The sequence below is a fragment of the Echinops telfairi genome, unplaced genomic scaffold (genome assembly GCF_000313985.2).
Source record: "Echinops telfairi isolate 266 unplaced genomic scaffold, ASM31398v2 ScPeMD7_7424;HRSCAF=8462, whole genome shotgun sequence".
NCBI classification, from domain to species: domain Eukaryota; kingdom Metazoa; phylum Chordata; class Mammalia; order Afrosoricida; family Tenrecidae; genus Echinops; species Echinops telfairi.
The window spans coordinates 49537089-49547475 of NW_022111324.1; the positions used below are offsets into that span (position 1 = coordinate 49537089).

The 10387-nt window shown below is 45.7% G+C and overlaps 1 protein-coding gene across 1 annotated transcript in view; it reads right to left on the reverse strand.

The window, feature by feature from the left end:
- Positions 1 to 4483: 4483 nt before the first annotated feature.
- Positions 4484 to 10387, reverse strand: part of PPP1R15B (protein phosphatase 1 regulatory subunit 15B) — a 7642-nt gene continuing 1738 nt past the window's right edge. Inside the window, exons 2-3 of the mRNA XM_045298185.1 lie at positions 9962 to 10383; positions 4484 to 6982 (exon numbers count right to left, since the gene is read on the reverse strand). Of these exons, the coding sequence (XP_045154120.1) occupies positions 6761 to 6982; positions 9962 to 10383 (644 nt within the window). The 3' untranslated portion in view covers positions 4484 to 6760. The remainder of the gene's footprint in view (positions 6983 to 9961; positions 10384 to 10387) is intronic.

Consider the following 10387-nt stretch of genomic DNA (forward strand, 5'->3'; position numbering starts at 1 on the left):
ATCCCCAGTCAGATTGAAATGTGTAATTACAGACTGCACATTGAACGCTTGCCTTCAGCTGCTCTCTAAGGGGCTTTCCGGTCTCTGCTTCTACATCATCTGTGGTTCACGGCGCATTTGTTTCAGACATGGTGGTGTGGGTGAAAGCTGGGTAAAAATGATGTGAACGGTGACTTTAGGAAAGTCATGACTTTATCCAGAAGTACTTACTAACTATCTGTAAGGTACCAGGCCCGGCTAGGCTCTGGGCTCGCAGAGTACAGCAGACACACAAGAAGACCCCCAGTTATCGTGGGCAGCTCAGACTGGTGAGCATCGGGGCAGAGGAGAAGGAAGAGTAAGTCAGTGCCCTGTAGTCGATTCTGACCCAGAGCGACCCTGCAAGACAGGGTAGAAGTACCCCAGGGGGTTCCTGAGACTGTCCCTCTTCACGGAGTAGAGGCCTCCTCTTTCTTACGCAGATCAGCTGGTGGTTTGAACCGCTGATTCTGTGGTCAACGTGTAAGCCGCTACACCATCAGGGCTCTTGAGTGAGGTCAGAAGAGAACATGATTTGAAAAGGGAACGAGAGGGGAAGAGAAGGAACTAGGGCCTCATTACATCGAATGGTCAAAGCAGGTCTCTTGGGAGACCCTGAGATCCAAAAGGAAGCCAGTCTACTCATGGTGAGTGTCTGTTTTTACAAACATCTTTCAGGACACGGATCTAGGCGAGTCTCTCCGAGACCCTATTGAGTCCTCTTTATAGCCTTCAGAATCCCTGGAGCTCAGTGGAGAAAAGCATACTTAACCCAAAGCCGCATTAGCCAGCTCCAGCACATCTCGATTTGGCCCTGGACATCGTTGGGGTGTTTCTGAACGTCGTTCCACTGAGTCTAACAACCGCTCCAACGTTTTGGTGGGGGATGTGCAGGAAACCCTGAAGCCCAGGAAGAAGTGTGAGCCCTGTCACGCCTCCTGCTGGATACCATCTCTAATGGATACACATCTCTGGCATTTGAGCTCCTGTCACAAAGGCCCTCCTCCTTCCACAACAGTGGTGAAAAGAAAATACGCAAACGAGAGGAGGAATCTGGAAGAGAAAGGTGATGTTGAGATGAAGGGAAGGAGCGGACACGGAGTGGAACAAAATCTGAAACATGGCTCCCAAGGTCCTGACCTTATAGTTTGACTTTGCAGACCCTCAGTCTCATTAGACCTGTAGGGTATCCTCCCTGTCCATCAAGCAACCCACCTGCCACATCATCTAGTCTCCCCATCTTTCCCTGGAGACTAGGGAGCGGGCCAGTGGTGAAAATGTGATGTCATTCAATTGGCTTACACTGTAATGCATACCTGCGAGACCCACCGCAGGCTGTGTTTACCATCCTGTGAGAAGGACTGTTCTTTAAATTCCCCGATGTCAAACCTGCTTCTGAAATGTATTTGCTACAGCACGATGGGTCTTGCTTGATGGATCCCCAAAGTAGGCAGAATTAGCTCTTTGTACCCTATTGATTCTACCCAGTGGTGGATAGAGGAGAAGCTTGCTTGTGCTTACTAATCTGCAGTAAATTTCACCTTTTCCCCATGTCAAGGGCTCTGCTTCTAGGCGTGGCGGCCAGCTGCCTCCCTCCCAGCCCCATGGCGCCTTCCTACTGAACCAAAGCCTCTCTTCAAATTTACAGTCCTTGACAGGGCCAGTCTACTTGGTAACACATGCAATCACATTAACACGTAGACAGCCTTCTTCATCCCAAGATGTTTTTTAAAAAAAAAGTATAGCCTGTGGTTATATTGGGTACCCACCCAATATACCTACTGTTATCAATTTCCAGATCCGCTGCCCGTGCATTTTAAAGTCATAAATCAGTGACATGAAGCTAAGTCTCACTGGAGCACATCTGTTGTTGGTTGCCCACAAGACACTCCACGTCCATAGTGAACGAACCTGACTGCAGGAGGAGGAGGGTCCCAAAGAGGCGGCCTCTGAGGCGTTACCAGCTAAGTGACAAACCTCAGAACCTCGGTCCCCATCTTGAAGGAAATGAAGTCCTTTGACTGAGCCTCACGGGCCTTCTTCCCAAGGGACCAAGAATGGTGTCGGACAGTCCCAAAAGAAAACCTATCTTTATATGAAAAAAATGAAGGTATCTCCTTCTATTATTAAGAAAACATCAGTCTAAAGGTAGGCTCCAAATGAGAATACGAGACCCCCAGGATTCTCAAAAGCCATGAGTCATTTCGGAGGCCAGTCACTAAAGACTGACCTGAAAGTTTGTTGAACCACAAAAAGCAAAAACCAAACCTATGACCATGTTGGTGCCGACTATAGCAACCCTACATAGGGGTCCTAAGGCTGTACATCTTTATGGGAACAAACAGCCTCAATTGCCTCCTAAAGAGTAGCCAATGGATTTGAACCACAGACCTAACAGTCTAACGTTTGCCCAGTGCCACCAGGCTCCTTTGAAGTAGATAAGGGACACAATTCCTATATAAAGAGGCACAGTAAGACACCTGGTGTGCTGTGATGTTTAACTCCACACACCTTCCCGGGCAGACAGCTGGTCTGAGCCCAAGATGGTAAAAAGTATAACCTGAGGCTGTGCATGCGGTATGAACTAAAGCATTCATTATCTGAGCCAAGTGTTCATTTCCTTCCTTCCGGTTCACAAGTATATCTTTAATAACTTTTCTGCTTGAGATGGGAGGATCCAAATGCTGGAGTTTAGAAAGCAATAATTGCTAAGCCCACGAACAGACTTACCCCCTCATGCAAATATTTGATCTTTTTTTCAGGTTTTTTTGTTGTTTTTTCCTGAAGATATCATTGCACTGATTCAACATTAGAATGGGTGAATCTCGTGATCCGGACAACGTGGTGATCATGAGCATAAGAGAAGCAGATGACCCTGCTTACTAGGAGAAACACTGTGCTACGCCAGAGTATACATTTTACTGCTTCTGGGAATGTTTATGTAACTGCTTGCTTTGCAGAAGTGGACAGCAGAGGTCAATTTTAGGATCAAATAGTTATTGCAAGAAGAGCTAGGGGGCAATGCTCACTGGCAGTGAGGGATGCGGGCGGCAGGGAGAGGCAGATGCACCCCGGGAGATAGACACCAGTGAGCTTTGGTGATTAGCACGACAGCCTTGTACGAGGGTGGAGGGCACACAGCCTGATCCAGACAAATGATGCCACTAAGTACACAGAAGGATCCTTTTGGTAAAGGCTATGAAAAATACTGTTTTGTAGCAACAATGAAAAACTGCATAAATTAACATGTATACCAGGCATGTATGTGTTGGTGTAAATGTGTGAGCACACACGTGTACAGGAAGAGCTGTAAGTATATGTACATACAGGTATGTCTTGCGTCTGAAAGACCATACAGGGGACACAGGTATAGATACTTGGAACACGTAACACCTTGTGAGGGGTTTTCTTGGGACAACTGTTCATTGACATGATAGTCTTACCGTTCAGGTTCTACCTCCTCTCAGTGCAGTGCATGGTGTCTCACTGCCGTCAAGCCGATTCTGACTGACAGCAATCCTTTATAGGACAGTCCAATTGTCCCGGTGGGGTCCCAAGATTGTAACTTTGTAGGAGTCGGAAGCCTCACCTTTGGGCTGCGGCAGTTTTGAGCTGCTGACCTTGTGGATAGCAGCCAAGGCATAACCCACTATGCCAGCAGGGCTCCTTTGAGTAGCGTCTGGGATCTTAAAAACCAAGTGTTCACCTAAGACACAACAGTTAGCTTCTATACATGCGGAACAAAGGAAGAAACATCTGCCTCCGAAAACCCACGTCTTCTCCAGGAGTGAACACAGTGCCCATGAATCACCTCATCTGCCCAGGGACCACAACTCCAGAGTACCCAGTGCCATGGCCCACAGGGCGGCGGGTGATGGATCCTGACCGAACAGAACATTTCGAGTGGAATACAACTGCAACGAAGGGCAGACTGCCTGGTCTGGCTGAGACCGAGGGACTGCCCTCGATGCCACTCTAGAGCCAGGCTAGCTCCTACAATACAGCCGGCCACCAGTGGACAATGAACCAACTCCTTCAAAGTAGCATCTAGGAGATGAGACCAAATGTTCAAATCTGACTGTGAACCCAAGATGAGAAGGAAAGAGGGCGGGCGGAGGTCACACCTGGTCACGACGACCCCCGGCTCATGGGTGTAGTCGGGACTCTTTCAAGGGGACCTAACCTGCCAGGTCAACCTGGACCTGAAGTCCACCATACCTTTCAGGTTCTGAGAATCAAATTGTTACGAAACTGTGGTAGCCATCACGACACTGACCCTTACGATTCCCCTCTTCATGCAATGAGGTTTTAACTTACATGGCATATAACCTTTTAAAACCATAGAAATTCATTCAGCACCTCTGAAGTTTATAGTGCCTCTACAAATACTCCTGAATCCTAAAAACCCAGCTCAGTAATGCCAAAGCCAACATGAAGTACTATACAACTGACAATACAATGTATCACGGACCGTTTCATTGCAAATATATTTATTACCATTTACAGATTGGTTAATAATTTTATACACAAATATAATTTTAGCTATAAAACCCCCAAAAACTGGTTACATTTGAATGATTAGACCTGGAGAAGCTAACTTAGACATATTCTCATCCCCTAACTTCACTGTCCTTAAATTATAAAAAAATAAAATCTGACGTTTTGATTTCAAGTTAAAGGTAAAAGCGGTGCTGTCATCACATTTCAACACTCAGAAATTGGACCTTTCTGTACAAAGTTTTTCACACGCTACATTGACACTTGAAGCACCATTACAGACCTTTAAATGTGTACAATATTTCAATAAAACCTCCAGGGATCTTACTTCTAAGATTATGGGGCTGGGGTAGGGGTGATGATTAACTGTTCTAACTAGGATTAGGATGCAACGATTCTTACTCTCTTCCTTCAGTCTAACTGCCCTCGTCACTGTCTGTCCAAGTTCAGAGGAGGGGAGTCTATGGGAGAATGCACAGCCAATGTTTTACTCATTTGGTAGTGAGCTTGGAATGCAAAGGGAATGATTTTTCAAGCCCCAGGGAATGGAAAGATGCCTTCCTCTTTTCCAATACATAGAGGTGCCAGATGTCAGAAACACAAAAACAAAACCCAAGTCTTAGAAATAAATAAAAGGTATGCTAGTCAAAAAAGCAACAAAAATAAACAAAACCACCCTTAATGTTTAAGGAAAATATCCCCCCACTCCTCAGGAAAAATGATGTCTGCTTTCCAGTGGGCATGGCTGGTACTTGAAACCAGCCTGTCTCCACGGCATCAGCCCAGACTCTGGCTGCAGGCCTGTCATCACCTGGAGGGGAGGCGCACCGAATGAGAAGGGCTCTGCCGAAACATGACCCACTGTCGGTTGTAGTGTTGCCCTCTCAGTGTGTGTCTGTGTGGACACGTGTGTTAACACTAGAGGCAGGTTAGAGCACACCAGATAGAAAGTAATGACCAGGTAGATTATGCACTGAGGTAGTAACCCTGTAAGCGCTTCTGATGAAAACTGCACTCCCAGACAAGTCCCAAGTTCAGAGGCATCTACTCTACTCACAAGAACAAGTTGGGTGGTAGTCCCGCACCCTGACAGATGCAGGCCACACGGAGCTAATAAACCAAGCACAACCAGTCACTGCACATGGTGATGCAAAAGGAAACTGGGCTAAGACAGTTACTTTCTAGGCGTTTCATCTACTTTCTACCCTTTGCTGAGAGGAGCCAGGCCTTGCCGTTACTTCTCCCATGAATATAGTGGAAAATAATAATAAACTCGGGGCAGTGACCAGGTCTATATTTTGACATGTTAAACTGGAAAATTCAGAACTGCCCATTCCCAAGTGTACAGTGTCACCCTGACAGGTTTTAAAAGTGACAGTGCTGAGGCATGCAATTAATAACACTGTTTAGTTTTCCTTCCTTTTTTTTTTTGTTGAGGATATACAACAAAACCAAGTTGCTCTGACATGTCTCCTGTTTTCTTCCTACGCAGACTCTAGGTTCTTGTGTTTAAAAAAAGCAATGTCCACGATGCGATGATTACTTCCTGGAGTCTTTTTACACAACAATTTCTTCCTGTTGAAAGATTCAAAAAACCGCTTTCAACTGGGAACTACACTAACACACACAGAAACCCCTCTACCGAGCAGTCAGCACAGAAATTAAGTACGTTAGACACAAACAGTTGGCAGAAAAGTGACGCTTTCCTAAAGAAACAGTGACACCAGATTACATACTTTTAGTCGGTAGCATAGACAAGATTATTTTCTTAGCCTTCAGGGAGAAGGACCCAATCCCAGAAATAAAAAATACAGAGGAAACACAAGTCTTACTACTTTCAGAATGCTGGGAAGACAGGTGCACATAATTTAAATTAGAACTGCAAATGGGCTTTGAGCCCTATAAATATTGTTTCCCAAGAAAGTAAGTTTTGAAAGTGCAAAAATCATAATGTACAAGGTCCCCTTCTCAGCTCAACAAGCAAACTGCACTCAAAGCCACAGCCATGACCTCATGAAAGAAACGCCTGCAGCAGGGGAAGATCAGAAATAATCACATACGTGCATCTTCCGACCCTGGATATTTCTGAGTGGCATGTGTTGCAAAAGGATATTCGACTAGGTTACTGGATCCAAGTTGCATTCCCTTTTAAAAGAATGTCAGAGGACAGCTGCCGATTTTTGTCTGTCAAAGACACGTCTCAAGGAAGAGGTAGTGTCTGCTGGGCTGGGGGCGATCAAATCACCTAACACAGCTTGAACCCAGTAAGGCCTCTGAAGCATGTTTCCTGAAATCTACTAAGCATTTTCTCTCTGTGCTCAAATGTCAAGCAATATCCAATAGCAGCTTCCGTTTCTTGTATTCGCTTCTGGAATCTGCATGCATCCCGTGCAAATTCTTCCCAGGGTCCTTTGCGATCTTCATCATCGCTTACATAATACTCGGTAACTTCTTCGAGAAAGGTAACCTATAAAGACAAAGATTCATTTAATAATAACGCTTGTAAATTAGCACAAGGTCAACAACCCTTCATGCTACGAATAATTTCAGGATATCACATAATTTGCAGAAATAGTTCGTCCCAACAATAAAAGCAGCAGAAAAAGAGTTCTGACTGAACTTTTGGGCAAATGGCATTTGAATTTCTTTCATTTGGACATACAGGTGGATTTGCATATACATTTGTGTTGTATATACATAAACATCTATCTCCCCGTGACTTTGGGTGTTAATAAAATTGAATCCAGATGGAGAACTGAAATTTTCGTTACGAATCCTAGCTTTTTTTTAAATCCTTAAGGAAATAGTTATAATAATCTGCCCTCAAAAACTACCAGTTCCGAAAAATATTTCAGTAAATCGCCACTACAACCCTGAGCATTAATGCTTTTAATTACAGCACAGAAGTTTAAAACTCAACATTTTCACTAAGTTCTTGTCCTCCCTTCTTTTAAAACAAACAAAACAGGCTTGACCCCCTGCACTGCATAACCGGACCTATCTTTTTCTATAACCAACCCCTCCCTTAATCTTCTAGAAATAAAGCTTGATCCAGGAGGCCTTTTAAAAAACTCATCCTTGAGTGCATTATAATGTTGGGATCATGAACAAGTATTTCTATTTGTGTACTATTAATTTTATAATCAGAAAATGAAGAGTTACTTGCTACACAAAGTGCAGTCAAATTCATTTAGAGCTTAAAGGCTGCATTGCTGAGAATTTATATATAATAGTCACACTCTGGATTTCTACTCAATATGCTATATTCAATCCAGGAAATTATGAATACTCTAATATACAGGGTATGTAATGAGTGGCTGGGCTGGCCTTTTCAATGTCAATTCAAGGTCTAAGACAGAAGTTCCTAAGATATCAAACTACAGAAGTGACTACTTGCTTTAAAGTATGTTCATAGTTACATCAGCCAATCCCACTGTGGCCTACTGCTTTCTTCCCTTTACATCAGGCCTAGGAATGCCCCTGAGGACAATTAGTAGGGATGTAACACCTTACTAAATATTGCATTCTGGTCATTACTCACTGTGCTACTAAGATCAATAATAATAACACAGTGTCTAATATATGCCAAAGTGCTTTACACTTTCTCTCCTACAGTATTGACTCCATGACAGTGAATGTTTGTTGGGGCTTTGGGGGCCTAACAACCCCATGTTGATTACCATCAACGTGATCATTACCATTATCACCCTCAGAGAAGAGATACGGCACAGAGGGACACAGAGAAGCTAGCTGTCTTGTCTTAGGTCATGATAAAGTGACCAGATTTTAACACTGGTAAAGCGGGACACCATTGATAAAACTCATATCCTGGCGAAATAGCCACATGGCAGCCGGAAACCGTATACCTTAGCTTGTCGTGCATTCTTTCCAAAAATCGGGACTTTTTAAAAACACCGCGGGACGCGGGAAAAATTGTTGAAACTCACGAGTGTCCCGCCAAAAGCAGACATCTGGTCACCTTAGTCATGGGGCTTCTAGGTGGTGTCCGCAGGACCCTAACCGAGTTTGGCTCCAAAACGTGCACTAGGTTACGTCCCGACAGTTTAGACAAGATCCGAAAGCTGCCTTCCAAGAAGCCGGCCCTGCCCAGTTTTCTCTTCCACCTAAAGAATGGCAAGTGGCCAGAGGAGGTCACAAAATTTCAACATTTTTCAGACACAAGTTTTGGTTTGGCTCAAGGCTTTGGCTTACTCATCCCATTGTCCTGAGTTCATGAGCAGGCGCAAAGGAGTCACAAGAGCCTCTCCTGCGGGCCTCAAGTAAAAACATGGCCACAGAAAGGCAAGGCCACGAATTTGGAGTCTGACTCCCTCCTCTCCTTCCAATCTGGCACTAACTCCTCCACCAGATCCCAGGGCTAGCGCTGTCAGGTCAATGGGTGCATTCAAGCCAGGAGAGGTCCCCTAACTTCTGTCTCTTGGCCTACCCACTCAGGTGTCGAGGACATGTGGGGCTCCAGATGCCAAGGGCTGCAGCCATTGCCCGACTTGGGTTCTTAGCTATCTGTACGTTTCCTCAGGGGCCCAGCGAAGGGTAGACAAAAGCTTTCACCACTGCCATTTACTTCACTGTGACCTAATATCAAGTTTTCATGACTTGCGGCTCTGATACAGGACTACCCCCATTGAGAAACAGTCTATACTCCAGAGCGGTTCCCAGAGCTGAACTGGCCACTTCAAATCAGGGCAGAGGCTAAGGGGAGTGCACTGTGCTTGGGGCAGAGCAGCTCACCCACTTCCTTCTCCTGGCACAGAAAGCTGTCAGAAACTTTCCCCTCCAGTCAGACAAACAGTAACCCTAGTCTCGTGCCTACTTACTTACTCATCTCACTGCTATGGGGATCCCCACTTCCCACCCCAATAGCTGCAGTGGAACTAACAGCACATAGAGAGAAAAAGCCAATTCAAAACATTCCCAAATAAGGTTAATCCAGTAATATGCTCCAAGAGGAAAATACCCTCGGAAGTTTTAAGACCAGTGTGGGAACAGAAAGCAACTGCCCATTATAAACCCAATCCGTGACCACTGGGCTCACATGATTTGCACTGTGCTGTGAGTGGGCTGATGAGAGAGAATGAGTATCACATCCATAAGGGACTGTCCTCCCCTCGGTTGTTGACTGTCAATCAGAACCAGGTCCAATAAAAGTGGGGTGAGGGTGGGGGTGTCCTATTTCTGTTGGGAGAGGTTTTCTACTCCTATCAAGAACTCCAGTCTCAGAAACACAGCGACAGTTCTACCCTGTCCTGTAGAGTCGCTATGGGTTAGAACAGACTGGATCTAGTAATAGTTCTGTTCCTTGGGGGCCCATAAAAAGCTGAGGCCTGTAAGGGAAACTCATGTCCTCCCCAATCATGCTGCCACCCTGAAGCCCACCGAGGTCAGAAGCGCAGCAGGCGTGTCAGAGAGACAACATGAAACAAACCTTTTTCCTTTTGCTATGCCTGTGGATCTCCCCACACAGAAGCTGGCAGTGCACCCAGTCTGGGCCGCCGCTTTCTTGCACCTTATAAGAAAGTGAGGTGTGACGCTCAGAAACGCTCACGAGGGGTTCAGGTGGGCTTTCCAAGTCACAGTGGCCTTGCCATTTTCCTGCGGTTTGAAACGGAGCCTTGAAATTCAAAAGGTTGTAGGGGTCCTGGGAGTTACAGAAAGAGTTCCACAGCCTCAGACTCTCCGCCTCGTCTGCACTTGACGCCCAGTCCTCGTCTTCGCCAGAGCTCTGGCAGGGCTCGGGAAGGCTGCTTCCAGCCTGGGGGAAAGAGTCCAGGTCAGCCTTGTCAGGCAGCTCCTTCTCTGACCCCGAAGCCTCTCCAGGGCCTGCTCTGGCAGCAGTCTGAATGAAGGCTGT